Source organism: Tubulanus polymorphus, chromosome 6 (genome assembly GCF_964204645.1).
Source record: "Tubulanus polymorphus chromosome 6, tnTubPoly1.2, whole genome shotgun sequence".
Lineage (NCBI taxonomy): Eukaryota > Metazoa > Nemertea > Palaeonemertea > Tubulaniformes > Tubulanidae > Tubulanus > Tubulanus polymorphus.
Genome location: NC_134030.1, coordinates 7,197,793 through 7,213,150, shown reverse-complemented (window position 1 = coordinate 7,213,150; position 15,358 = coordinate 7,197,793). Strand labels below are relative to the sequence as shown.

At 42.0% G+C, this 15,358-nt stretch overlaps 1 protein-coding gene across 3 annotated transcripts in view; it reads left to right on the top strand.

The window, feature by feature from the left end:
* LOC141907477 (irregular chiasm C-roughest protein-like) overlaps positions 1–15,358 on the top strand; it is a 70,974-nt gene that overhangs the window by 37,521 nt on the left and 18,095 nt on the right. For all 3 annotated transcript variants that reach the window (XM_074797128.1, XM_074797127.1, XM_074797129.1), the window contains exons 5-7: positions 6,570–6,761; positions 11,133–11,255; positions 12,393–12,576. In XM_074797128.1, coding sequence (XP_074653229.1) covers positions 6,570–6,761; positions 11,133–11,255; positions 12,393–12,576 — 499 coding nt within the window. The remainder of the gene's footprint in view (positions 1–6,569; positions 6,762–11,132; positions 11,256–12,392; positions 12,577–15,358) is intronic.

Here is a 15,358-nt window from a genome sequence, read left to right as displayed (position 1 = left end):
CTTAATACTGTCGCGAAGTTGACGCGTAATCTAATAAATAAAGCTTATATTATATGGAGGAATAATATGTGTGCACGCGCACGGTCTCGACGCAGGGCGAAACGGCAGGGATGGTGCAAATAAGCGTTACACTCAGACGCAATAAAACATTTATATATCAGTTCCGATGAGAACTGCGGTTGGGTTTGAGATGCCACGAGCAAACGAAACATCCAAGAGAAATGCGATAAAATGAAAAAAAAAGAAATAAAAGAAATATCCTCCGCGAAATCCTCTACGACGCGATTTATAGATTGATAGTTGTATGGATCAGTATGATTGGTGAATAGTGTGATGATATTTGGATATGGAAGCCTAGAAATCCAAGGACCGACCAGCACTATATTGTGATACTATTTTGCAGTGTTCCAGAACTAAGCTTTAGAGGGGAGTGAAGCCGTCATAGTTCATAGAAATCAAGATTTATTAAGCCGAATGTAACACCAGAGAAATCTAGGCCTAGATTATAATATTTAAGTACTAAAACACTGTAGAACATACGCACTAAATATCATCATCGGCGCTATTTCCAATAAGTATATTAATTTTAATGATGATTATAAGCGAGCATAAAACTAAGCCACACGGGTGGCATCGTTTCATAAACAGTGTATGGCAGGGAATAGGTCTCTTGTTGACAATTTAATCAGCATTTCAGTCCATTTCCATTCCGGCGTTGATTCGCTACTCGGCAAACGATAAACTTCAACGCGCATTACCGCGTCGATTTATAATCAGTTTTTTTCGTCGCGGCCAGCGAAGATAAATGAGCATTCTCTTCGCCATTGAAGAGTTGCCCGGTTTTAACGTGCTTTTAGCTTATCCATTATATCGACTAATGAGAATGAATTACATCTCTCGTCGTGTATGTGTATATCGCGACGGTGGTGAATGGTGTGTAGGTAAACGTCGCGGTGATCAACGCTGATAAATCTGAGGTCGATACAGTTTTCCCCGTATCATCGTTACCGCTTGGCGAGACGAGATTAGCGGCGACGGCGGGGAGGTGGCCGCCGCTATCAAAGACAATGGGATACTTGTCAAATAACAAAACGTAATTAGGACTGATAAATCTAGAAATGAAGTGTATTTACCATTAGTTATTCATTGGATGATATTGAATATTGATTTCATAAAATCGTGAGAATTTTATTGTGATGTGCGTGTGGACACTTTGTACCGCGGCCTGTCGGCCCTATTGCAAAATCTTGCATTATTCCGATAAAGATTGATTTTTGTGGAAAAAGTACCTTTTATGTCATCAGTTTGCTTTAGTGAAGTTACAACAACGGTTTTATCGTAGATCTGACTCGACTCCTGAAATAGAAGAACAGAAATAGAAAAGACGTCCTTCATGCCTCTGAAATCTCCTATTAGATACCTATTAGTTAAACCCATCAATGATAGATACCGATTCTATGTAGCATCACACTGCTTTTTACTGTGTCAATTGGCCATTGGAAGATTCTTGTCGTAGCCTGCTGTTTCAAGCCCTCTCGCCAATCGATTGTTGTCGCGTTGAATGGGTTAATAATGAACTTCGACTCGCTTATTGAGTGTTCATGATGAAATATGGTTTTTAGTTACATAAATAGATCACCATTGACGAGGTCGGTCGTCTGCGGAGAAACAAGCGACGCGAACAACAACGAATGATTTCGTATAAAAACGAGGCTTACGGAACTTATCTACGACTAACGGGACTGGGAATTGAGCAGTCATGATTGAAGAACATGTTTCTATTCCCAAACGGAGTCAATTATTCATCAACATTTTCGATCAGTTGTTTGAGCTGACGGAACGATATTCATGTATTATATATCGTTGTTAATGAAGCTGTTAGTTAATATAACACGCCATTCTCCTCGCTCTCTCTCTCTCTCTCTCTTTCTATCTCTCTCTCTCTCGATGATTTATGATTATGAGCGAATGCGAATAATCTACCAAAGCAAAACAAAATTCCGCATGTAATATCTAAATATGGAGCGTTGATTCTGAATAGGGGGATCATCAACATTGAAGACTCTTTGGCAAAAGGACCGAGTCGGTAAAATTCTATATTGCCCACGTAGTTCCCCCTTTGCCCAGTTCGGCATGATTCTAATCCATCGATTCTAGTAGCCTCGATCACACGGCGATGATTTGGCCCGGGCCTAATTGGCGCTGATCAGGCCCGAGTCAAATTGGGCCCGTGCCAAATTAGAGAGCGCGTCCACGTAAACCACTCACTCGATACTAAACAACGCTTATACAAAGCGAAGTGAGTCACTTTCGGAACCAGTTCACTCGCAATAATTTGACCCGCGCTGAACATTTTCTCTGGCCTAGTCCGACGTTTTTTTGGCCGATATTTGGCCCGGGCAAAAAATGCTGCTGCGATCGCGGCTTGTATTTCAGCGTTTGTAGAACATCGCTTTAATTTGAAACTTTCTAGAAATGTACTCGATTTTGGTGTCGAATTGTTGATTTGAATCTCTTCTCCCGGGGATCACGTGTATTACATAGATCGCGGTATGAAAACAACTTATTCTTCGGATCTGTTTAATTGCCATGAAATATGATTCGCGAAGCGGACAACATTTCGAATCAGAGCCGCGATAAAAAGAGGATGATCGATCCATTTGAGACTCGCATAACAATTATATTGCATATCAGACGATAAGATTGATGATGTGATTTATTAATCCCAGTCAGTCTCACTGTCTATACCATGGTAAATCGGAAAGACATCTGAAATTCAACGGATTGGTTGGCTTTCGAACTTTTCTAAACTCGACAAATTCCAATATGTATAAGTTATCATTAATTTTGAGGTGATGTTATTTTGGCGTGAAACGGTTATCGCCGTCGTGGGATTCTGAACTGTTTTCTGAACTTCCAAACTAATCAACCTTCGCCGTATACCCGAGAGCATGTTTCGGACCGTAGCTGAAAACATCAACGTTGACCGGAAAATATCGAGTTGACCGGGAAGTTTTCGCTGAAAGATCTTTTGTAAATAGAATCATCAACTCGAGTAGTTTTCCTAATCCATGCAGAGTAAGGTGGAGTCGAAGGCGCTATCTTCATTAAGTAAAGCCCATATTTTAGTTAACAGCCGAAGAATGACAATGGCTTTTTTGAATGAATGACTATGGGGAAAAGCGTGATAGCGGCTAGTACTGCACGGTTTTGAACTGCACTGCAGCGGCTAGTACTGCACTCGTTGTTCATATTGTGGCGGGTAACTGGCAGTTTAGAGTGCATTTCTTCGTACAACCGCGACAGGAGGGGGATTGAGGATGTAGTGCGCTGGTGGATAAAAGAAAAACGATTCGACAAAAAACGTCGATATACTCTGCGATCAAAAATGGTGCACGTGAAATACGCCATAAGTGCAATGGATATCGCCAGACGTGGTCTCTATAACGCGCTAATGAAAAGCCAATGATAACATCAGGAATTATGGCGCTATTATTGATCACGATCAGCCGCAGTGTGTGCGGCGTTCGCTTCGTGCTTTTGTCGCGTTCGAGGAATGAAATAACATCCGCTGAAACTCGAGTGCAAATATATTGTAGCCATAAAGCTTCGTCTCGTTATAGATATATACGATATATATATTAGATTAACAACGCGCGAAAAAACCGCGTGTAATCTGGCTCTTTTCTTTATACATGGCTGGATTCATGATGGTTGACGTTTTTACCGTTATCCAAGAACGTAGCATCCTCCATGAAATATGCATGTGTTCATTTCGACAGAGGGAAGTTAACGAGAAAGTTCCACAAATGTCACGGGGGCGGTGGTCCTTGTGAAAAACCGCGGGGTTTCTTTTCTAGAAGTTCCCAGTGACTATACCTACTTCTGACCTAAACTTGTGGCATTATTCCCGGCGTTCGGTTGAAGCTCAGTTTTCTCCATACCAACGTTTATACATGTCTCCCATGTAGATGGTTGATATCACAGGCGCTTTTAATTCGAGTTTATTCGCAGTCAGATGGTAATAATAATATGATCTATGCGATAGAGTTCAGATCTGATAATCCGCTAGATCTATCTTGTCTTATTAATGTTGTTGTGATTGATGGCGGGGGCAAGGACACTTTAACATTTATATATCGCTCATTGCTACTCGTTTATAGCATCATCCGCACTTCGATTCTGTTGTCTTCTGTTTAGATTCTGTTGTCCGATACAAGACTAACGATAGAAAACTTTCTATTTGCCTCTATGATAAGTTATTACGGACAATCAACGTAACACGCGTAAAAATGCGATCGGAATCAATTTCATCGTCGAAATCGTTGGAAAGAGAACAATTTTGCCTCAAGAAATTCCCAGAAAATGTTTGAGAATATAAAGAACCAGTCCTTCAATCTACTGCCGAGTCCGTTTGGATTTCACGCGCGGGCGTAACTCGCGCGCAGACTTCAAAATGATGATTCTATCTAATCAGGAAAAATGTCGCACGGGATTTTCAAGCCGGGTGACTATTCTTCGTGTTATGCCGTTTAGCTAGTTTAAACCACTTAGCTAATGATATCAGCCACGTGTTATAAAAAAGAAAGTCTCTCGTAGCTGCAAATCAGTAATGATAGTTTTAGGGCGACAATGACGTTCTCATCTGCTGAAATCCTGCTTTCAGCATAGTTAGAAATTATGTTGGGAATGTAAAAGTTCACAAATAGATAGGTTAAATAGAGATAGATGAGGTAGGATGATTTGAAAAACTTGGCTTATAGTTTGCTCTTTTTGTAAATGATAATGATGGCACTATAGCGTATGCCAAACTTTCTAATATTATTATCATTACCTAGACTGGTGTGCCATCAGTTCTGCCCGTCGAAAAACAACCCACGAGCTATTATTCCTGTATCGAGCTGGGTACCCGACATCCTCCCCGGAGCAGGGACCTGATCGTATCGCTAGACTCAGCCACGGCACGAAACCCTTCTACACTAGACCGAGTGCGCAGGTACATGCGCAGGTTTGCCGCACAAAAACTTGCGGCACCTATCAGATTGCTAGTTGTATATTTGCTAAGACAAATTTCGTGGATAAACTTTAAATGGAAAACCCGCACTAAAATGAAATAGGATTTCTGATTAGCTAATAATGACATCTAAGCTGCGCACTCGGTCTAATGTGACAGTGTTTTGTACCGTAGCGTTTGTCGATGCCATCAGGTTCGAATCCTTGCCGGTGGAGGATGGGTACCCGCTTCCTCTCGGGTGGAGAAAATGTCTTGCTACAAGGGATACAATACTGACATCCCACCGACGGCCACTCTAACCCCTCAACCGTTCAGCGTATCAGCGTAAATAAACACTGGAGTACTACTAGAGACTCGATATACTCGATCATAATGTAACAAAGATGAAAAAACACCGTGCGTGGGATATATCATGTAATTATCTGACCGACCCGCACGAACGAAGTCAACACGGTCGTCGTATGACACGTTCATCACACCGAGCCGTCGTCATACAACAGCCAAAGGTCACGCTAGTCATTCCGCGAGAATATGGCAGGATTGTCCGCCTCCGGGGCCCCGTAATAATCCTCGCGTCTGTCCATCACGGCCGTTGCGTATACTCGATGCGACATTCGTAGAATACGCCTTGTCTTGTGTGACTTTTATTAGCGTTGCTGTGAGAAACGTTTGGTCAGTTTATTAGGTTGTTGACTACAAACTGGCAGCTAGACTGACTGGCAACATCGATATAGTTTGAATGAACAATCCATACGATAGATTCATCCCATAGAATCTTACATAATCCTATATCAGATATTTTTTTGTGTTTATTGTCATTCATTTATTTGTTTGGTAGGTTTTGTTTGCTTTGATTAGTTTTGATTTGGTCTCCCTTACAAGAGTGCACCAAACCAGCCGGTAACGAAACAGGGGGTTTGATTTTAAAATCGGAAATCGAAGTACAGATATAGTTGTGTGATCAGCGGTCAAATTTATGAACTTTCTGTTCAAATCGACGTACATAGTTGGGGATTTCGGTTCCGGTTCATTGAAACAATCTTCCAGACAGCCTGAACCGTCAAGCGACTGATTGAGGTTGATTTTGTTGTCTGCCTATACCACTAGTGTCTTTGATTACTGATTTGTATGGATTTGTGATAGAAGTAATGGGCATGCGGCATTACAACGCGTCATAGTAGAATAGCCACACTCAGCAGTGGAGAATGGATCGTGATTAACACCTAGACCCGACGATGACCCGCCGAGTTCGAAACGTCGAGTCTTCCGCGGGGTCTTCCGTTTTTTAATTTCTAATTTTTGAAAAATCGTGCTTTTGAATGCGCCATACAACGCGTCGACGTCAAGCTGGACTGAAATAAAATGCCAAAATTGCCCGCCATCTGCCGTGCAATATTACTTTTGTGATCGGTACATGCATTACATGTAATATTTGAAAATATGTCGTGATATAAAAGCATAACATTAATGAACTCCCGATTACCTATTATATATATGCAATAGCTCGTCTGGTCCAGTTATATTCATGTATTTTTCTTGTATATGTATTTTGTAGTTACCTGTCTACAGAGGTTTGTCGTTGAGCCCAGCGATAAATCAGTGATAGCGGGCAGCACGGCGATACTAGACTGCATGGTCGAGAACAAGGAAGGTCCGCTGCAGTGGACGAAAGATTCGTTCGGATTGGGCACGAGTCGCGATCTGACGGGATTTGAGCGTTACTCGATGATCGGTTCAGAAGCGGATGGTAAGTTTGAATATAATAGAAGCATCAGAAATGAGAGAGTCGTCCATTAACTCAAACGAACCTAGAATGTCCCAGGACGAAAAAGCGCCAAAATATGTATACAGTAGACTCCACCCAAGTCGGATAACCGTTCAACGCGGATGTTTGTTGAACTATTTTTTTGTGGCACTATACATGAAATGCACAACATCCAACTCGGATATCACTCAAGTCGGGCACACTTTTACGGTCCCGAAGGATCCGACTTGGGCGAAGTCTACCGTATGTTCCGAGCACTGCGTTTACAAACAAAAGACACAAAGATGTTTCCTGTGTCGTGTGGAGAAACGGGAAACATGATTACGGGAAACAAGGTTTCCGAAATTAAACACGTTGGATTTCGTGTTTCTGTTTTTTCTTTTTATGTTTCTCCGCGTTTAGCTTTATCGAAGATTCATGCAGTTGGAATTCGAACGAGAGGAATAATTGAATACGTTTTTTCTCGTGATCTCATGATTGATAATAGTAGAAGTTTCGTCATTAACACACTTTCGCCCATTCCACTCATCAGAAAGCGACGTCGTTTTTATATGCGGTTGGTTGTCAATCGACGATATTCAAAAGACGACGCTTCAAAAACAAGTTAATGAACCATTTTTCATCAAAGAATACTCAACCGCTTCACAGCGACGAATCTGTTTGTTCGGGGGGAGACGACGGCCTGTTTCTTTGTATTTATCAATCTTCATACTTAGAGCAATTATTACATCTTCTACCCGAGCGTGTACTGATCATCCATCAGTCTGCCGGTTGGATCTGAACCTTTCGATCGCGACGAGAAGTCCGTTTGAGGGGGTGCGCCAGTCGAGGCGATAATCTTTCATGTTATAATGTACATCCATTTTTCGTAAAACGTCGCCCACCGCGCGAAAATGATAAACTACCTAGCGTTATAGAATGACTCATCCACCTCCGAATCGAATTGAAGACGTCGTAATGATCGATACATTGTTCGAACAGTGAAATTAATGGCCGCCCTCCTCGATTCGGCATCTCGCGTCATTTTGTGCGCACAAATCGATAGGTTTCGCGACTGACCTCCTTGATCCCATTTTAAGCCGGCGCTTTTTCCTCGTCATTTGTAGTTGTCGAATGATTCCCCGCGCTGTTCATATTTCAAATGCGACTCATTTCACTCGTGAACAAGATTGCAGTCGTTGAACAGTATTATGGAACCCGACGCATATCGACATAAATCATGAACGTTTTGTCTATTTCCCGACCTGGAGCAAAGAGACAATTATTCTACGGCGCTCGCGCGGCCATATTTCATTTCAATGCTCCGTCCAAGGACGAGCTGGAGTGCTTATTCGATTTGCATGAATAGAACATTTGTTTTCTAACGCATTTTCCACTGTCCAAGCTATTAGAATATGAAGCCGAAGCGAGTGTGTGTTATCATCGTGCTAACTGCCAGCCACACGAGTCAAACCAGCGACTTAACCAGATCGGGCAAATAATCAGTAAGTTTGAAGTAGATTTCCAAGTGATGGTTGATTTTGAATGAATTGTTGGCAAGCTGGAAGGAACCTTTTCAAAAGAAGAAACTTAAAGAAAAAGATCCCCGGATGTCGGGAGCGGTCGTCCTTGTGGGAAAAAAACGTGGGAATTTTTTTTCTAGAAGTTCACAGTGACTGCACGAGCTTCTGAGCTGATTACTATGCCAGTATTCCCGGCACACTAATGCACACTACAAAGCGGTTCAGATACCAAAGAGAGGACGCGATACAATACCTCTCGAATCAAAACTTGTCGACATCAGCCATCAAAATTATTGAAGTTGTTTTTCCAAAATGGCGACATTTCGCATCATTTACCGGTGTATCCGACATTTCATTCGGGTTTATACGCATTTCGCTAATGATTTGACGTCTATTGCGATGTTGCATCTTAACTAGTCGGCTAACAACACCCGCGACGGTGTCGAACGCGTAAAAGATCGGTTGAAACTACCCCGACGGGACTCGTAATTCATTGTCGGCGCATCAGCACGTATTCAAAAAACATCACTGTCGATCTCTCGGCCGCCTGCTGTTATACTATCGTGTCTCCTCTTGTGATATACAATTTAGATTGCGAGTGCCTTAAAAATCGCAAACAAGCTATACGTGCGATGATCGATGGTAAACTGCAAACGTCTAATGATGTTCGGAAGAAAACTAGATTTTCTGTACATTTCATGCTTGCCTTAGTGAAGCGAACATGATGAATTACTGTCCGAGGACCTTCGGTAACTGCGTGTTTATTTTGAAAACGACGACTATACGCCGTATTTCTCCGACTTTTTTCGCCACTCTATAGTGCAGTAATCTGATCGTCTAATGGTTATATATAGATTCAGATTTGCATTCTATTTCCCTGAAATATTGTACACTATTTCTCGAACGAGACCGAAATAACCATTAACTTTATGTACATAAATCACGCGCGCAGATCCGCTACGAGCTATAGCTGGCCCCGGGGGAAGCTTTTGAAATATGCATCTTGGGGGATTTTTTCAATCCATGAATAAAATCATGATTTTTTAAACAACATCTTCAAGAGGAAGTATTTTCTGTTTGAGCAGACGCGCGTGTAAGTGAATTGCGACGACAGTTCCTCTTGAAGCGCCGATAAAAACGCACTAAAATTGCTGCGTTGATGGCGCCCGATACGTTTCAAAAGAGCTGACGTAATGTAGTTTAATGGCGGAGTAATTGACTTTTCCATCGAGTCGAACGACTTAATCTCGCTTAAATCCGGTGAAAGCAACAATCGGTCGTCTTTTCGGTAAACTCGTTAACGCGGACGCGCTGATTATATCCTCAGGCTGAGGCAAAGCTCCTTCAGTCGACGCGTAACTAGTCAGATCAGATTTCGTCAATCGTGTCGTGAGCGATGGCATGTCGACCGCGCGGCGTCCAATTTATATTTCCGAAGATATCATATTGTGTATATATGTATTGGTGGTGTGGCGCCCATTTCTGACATGATTCGTAATGACAGAAACACCGCACGCACACGATATTGTATAACATCGGTTTTTACGCGAATTTTTATTCTCGAAAATAAGTTTGAGATTGAGAGAGGATTTCGGTCGACGACCCTTAGGCTGGGATTCGAACCTGATCGTGACATCGGGAACCGCCATGGTCGCCCCGCTCAAAATGTTCACTGCAGGGCGAATTCGGTTTCGCAGTTATAGACTAGTGGTCTGGAGCGATAATTGAACGCACACTTCCGCATTTCACGGAGTCGGCGGCCATCTTGGAACTAAGTCCGGACTTTACAACCACCGTAACCGTGCTCAGTTTCGTCTTCCACTATTTCTAGACTATAGTGTTTTGCATAGCTGACATTCGGTTACAATTAGTCGACTAACTGCGATACCCGTTGTTCGTGGAGTCAGATTCCCGCTGTATATCTATATCGTATATCTGCTGTAACTATATTGAAATTATCGACTTAAAATGAAACGTCATTTCTAGATGCGATAATGATTGTTGTTATCGTGGCTCACGATACCACCAGGTTTAAAACAGCTCGTTCTATATCGAGATGACAAAGAAACCAAGGATTCACTCACACTCGCCTCAGTATTGCCGCCTAATCGTATAATGTTGCGGACTGGGTCTATTTAATTCGATATGCTCTGATATTGAGAGTCATCTCGAATCGCTTCACTTACGTCGCGTTGAATGCTGTAACTTTTTTTCATGATCTCGACGGATTCTCGTGCGGCCAAATTCGATTTGTCATTAGCCGTAGACTTTAGCCTTGGGTCACTTTCCGGATAAATTGGGTAAATCGAAAGCGCGCCGTTCCTTCCATCTGGTTGCCGGATCATTCGAGTTGGCATTCTTTATCAATTCTGACTCGGGCGGTGATCACCTCGAGACATATCGAAGCGAGATGCACGTCAGCCTAGAAGGAGATTAACCCTTTCCTTTCCAGTAACAGTCACTTCGACCCGATAGAAAACCATTAACCGGTGTATCACCACGTATCAGGCTACCATTTAATCACAGGTCGTATGACCGTAGTGAACGTTCGTCTATCGTTGCCGTAATAGATTAATTCTCAGGATCTGGATATCTTTTTTATTCCCTCAACTCACCGACTGCCTGCTGCAAATTTTCTTTTTTTTCACCTTATAATTATAATAATAATAATAATGATGATAATAATAATAATGATGATAATAATAATAATGATAATAATAGTGATAATGATGATAATTTTTTTTTCTGAACTACACAACAAAATAAGGTTATTTTCGCAATTCGGAATAACTGGGAGATGTTAAATGAGGGACCCTCGTTTGAATATCGAATACATTTCTTATGTTTTCAGGCGAATACAAACTCATGATACAAGACACACGTCTGGAGGACGACGGTACCTATCAATGCCAGGTGGCGCCAACCGCTAACGCTCGAGGTATACGCAGTCGCAATGCCAGACTATCAATACTCAGTAAGTCATAAGTCTGTGTACTGCCTGTCTGTGTCTGTGTCTGTTCTGAATCGATCAATAGATTCTAATCATTTATGTATCATATATCAATCCGGTCAAATTAACGACGAAATTTAGCAAAATTCAAATGTATATATAATACCAGCCTAAAATCGATCGTTAATTACCAACATTGAGCGCAGATGTCATTCAAAGATGTAAATATGACCCCGGCATTCGATATTTCGCTTGCCCATGACCGACTGACGATGGTCCGTCCGTCAGCGGTTCAATCGCGATCCTCTATAATCAGGTTTATCATTTATCTCGCGGTAATGAACGCGCGATAGGTCTTCGTCCGATCGGGAACTCGGTCGGTTCATTTTGAGCTCAATTACCGACGATGCCGAACCGCGTACAGTAACTGGGGAATCTTTCTTGTTTGTGGTCGGGTTAATAATAGACAATAGCTACCTCATCCGATATCTCAATTACGCCTGTATCCAATTGCCGTGGATGTCGATAGATTCGCGGATAAGTCAACTGTTATTTGGTCTGCAGTAATAGTGCTAATGCATGTCCCCGAGTGGGTATGGCTTTGTAACTATCAGAAGTAATTTGAAGGTCCCGCCGGTCAGTAACTAGATTTAATAGGATAATTACTATACGGCATGGACTATAAGCGAGCTAGATGCCGCCGGAACCGTCTTACAGGACTCCAAATGGAATTTAACCCGAAATCAACGCTTCCCCTGAATCTGTTCGATCATTTTAACAAAAAAAAACCCGCGTAATTCGAACGCTGATTACACAACTATATTTACACTTCGATTTCCGATTTTAAAATCAAACCCACTGTTCCGCTCGTGGCAGGCGTGGTGGGTTTGTAAGGGCCACTAAATCAAACCAAACAAACGTAATCTACAGTGTCAATCCCAATTTTAAGTTAAAAATTTAGCCATTTTAAGACCTTTCAAGCCTGTCTATATGGGTATTTGTAAACTTAAGTCATTTCGACTAAATATGAGAGATAAGTTAATTGGCAAATAATACCTCGTGAATTTGGTGCTAATAAATGCAATGGCATTCTAATTTCGATGATAAGACATTTTCGTATCTGACGTGCTATACAACTTTTTTTCCGTTACTTCTCTATAGTACTCCCGGATAGGCCGAAAATAGACGAGGGGTCGGTAATGCAAGTGACCGCCGGTCGTCAGTACAACATCACCTGTACGGCCATCAACGGCAAACCAGCGCCGACGATAACGTGGGTGTCGCGCGGGGAGATCATCCGAAAAAACTGGAAGTACTGGTCGATCGTGCAATCCGACGGAAAAAGGTAAGCACGCTACGTACACAAGTTGTTCAGAATTCCAGTGCCCCGGTTGTTAAGTTACGAGTTCAGTTTCGAACGATATTTCACTCCTTACACTTTGACGAACTTTGCCGTGTTTTATAGTTTAAATGTCATTGATGTAAGGTTTCGTAACGCGGGTAAACGACGTGTCTGTCGGTGACACAATGTGATATTTCCGCGTAGAGGATTAGAAACCCGTATCGCATCCCACACAGTTTGTGATAGATGTCAGGCTGAAAAGATTTCGGTTATCGGTGAATATCAGAATGAAGAAGTCGACTTAAATATCGGCCTCGATTGTTTCAGCGCCAGCCCCTGGAATAAAGGTCACAGCCACGTGGCATTGCGCAGTCTTTTTCATTTAGTCTGGTTATTACCGGCTTATCAAAACTTTGGCGCACACGAGACAATTTCATCTGCACTCTGCGGAACGACGTCTCGATATCAAGAATCATCTCGTACGGAAATACCCGCCGGGCATAACACATTTCTCATATTATTCGTGCATGATTGGGCTCATTTTCTGGCGGCCGAGCAGATGAAACTTACAGAAATCGATAGCTCGGAGTGAATGGTATTTAGCGATAACTCCCCTTCGGGCAGCCATTAAAAAATTTCTGCGTTCAGATTTCATTATCTTCATTTACTCTTTCCACACGATAAAAAGTGAGAGGGAGAGAGAGAGAGAGGAGAAAGTGAGAGGGAAAGATGGAAAATGATAGATTAGTTTGAAATGAATGTATGAATATATTGATGGAATGGCACCCCCGTAAGGCAGATGAAAATAACGCAACTTAAACGCATCGGGTATATCGATATTTTCTAATCGTCGAAATTTCAGCGATGATTCGAATTGATTAATTAAAACAGTTCAATTATCGCCTTCTGCGTCTTCCATCAAAACTACTGAATTTATGCGTTTCAAGCTGTGAGTATAGGAAATACAATTATATGCAATTATCATTCTTCGCAATCATTGATAAACTGATCGCAGTCGTATCTTTTTCTCGACCGAGGTTCGGGATATTGATAATGATAATAATAATAATAATAGTTGTGATAATAATAATGATATTTTGTTTACGATTTGAATTACAATAAGAAGTAAAAGTTGCATTATCAAATACTAGAGACGCTGGACGACTGTTGAAGTTGAAAGAAACTGATGACCCAGTCGAAAAGGCGAACTACATTGATTTTAAATCAGTAAATTTAAGTGATGGACCGCTTTGTCGATCTTGACAAGTTGAGTTCCAGAGTCTAGTGCCTTTATAGATTATTGTGAATTGTCTGTAATTATTATTAGTGAAAGTGATATATAATTCCTTACACCGGAGATGAGATATTGTATCGTAACCGTTTCATACTGGCGCGCGTGGAGGTCAGTGTCATCCCTGGATATATCGTCCGTCGCGCATCGCGGTGTCTGATCAATCCGTACTTCCCTTATCGTGTCGTTTCGTCGCATATATAAACGCGTCGCTGGTACTAATTGTCTGGCGACAATTGCCGGCACTGTTGTCTGTTTTCCCGACTTTTCTTCAGACGGAAATACACGAATACACGTCGTATTTGTCTGATTGGACTATACGACGCATCGGGATTGACACCCGCCGTCATCTGCATCGACATATAGCCTTATTAAATAATATTCCCTTCGATCGTCTCTGAGACCACTCTATGTATATATCTCTGTTATGTCTTCTACAAATGAGTCCAGTATATAGTCACTCAGTAGTGAAGATTGTCAACGCAACTCGACTCGATCCCTCAGTATTTTTACGCCGTTATCATTATGACCGACACGAGCGGTATTTCGGTTTACTCGAATGGTTTTCTCGCGTGTAAACATGTACGCGAGATTGCTATATTGGTTTTACTGTAGCCGCCATATCGGCAGCTACGGATGGATTCCAGTCATTTATCTGATTTATCTTGTGCGGGCATTTTTTTTTGACCGAGCGTATAATCATTCTCGGATCATTCATGGTCGCGTGTTGACACAATCTGCCACGAATCCCTTTCCCGTTCGTTTATTGAAAAATATCTTCCCGATGATCCATAGAAAAATTAACTGTCTGAATGTTGACAAAACTGGAAAGATGAGTAGGTTTTGCGTGGTCAGCGCTATGCGGGGTTAGGAAGCGCGACTCTGCAGTCAGTCGGAATCTAAGTCACTCATAAGTCACTAATACATTCGGAAATCTCGGATGTATAGTGGTCTTGCATTGACGTCATCATATCACGTGACATCCAGTTAGTCGGCCATGTTGGTTGTCAAAAGCCGGTTCGATGAAACAATCGTCGTTCGGACAATTTGTTTCCAACCGGACAAAACGCGTAGTACAATGGAACCACTGCTTAATTACCTATTGTCCGAACGCGCTGAGTTTCAAGCACAAGAATCGCTATAAAGAGAAGATATCTGCAATCGGTGGAGTCGACCAGTATCTATTACCGAAATGGTATAATAACCGATAGAAAATGAATCCAAAACTGAATATACACGCTCTTGTCTTGTCTATATTAAAAAATTTCTCAGTCTATTCGCGTGTTCAGTCGGGCATAAAAAGTGCGTGAAAACTGTTCCCTTTCTCTCTCTCTCTTTCGAGTCCGAGACGAATATTCTATCAATTCGTGTAGCTATATTCGCTCATGCGTGACGGCATGTTTAATCGATGGGAAGACGATTGCGTCTCAGTCGAAATGTGAAATTGAAACACGTCGGGGAAAAAACGAGTAAGCGTGCCTCCGTCGGCATGAG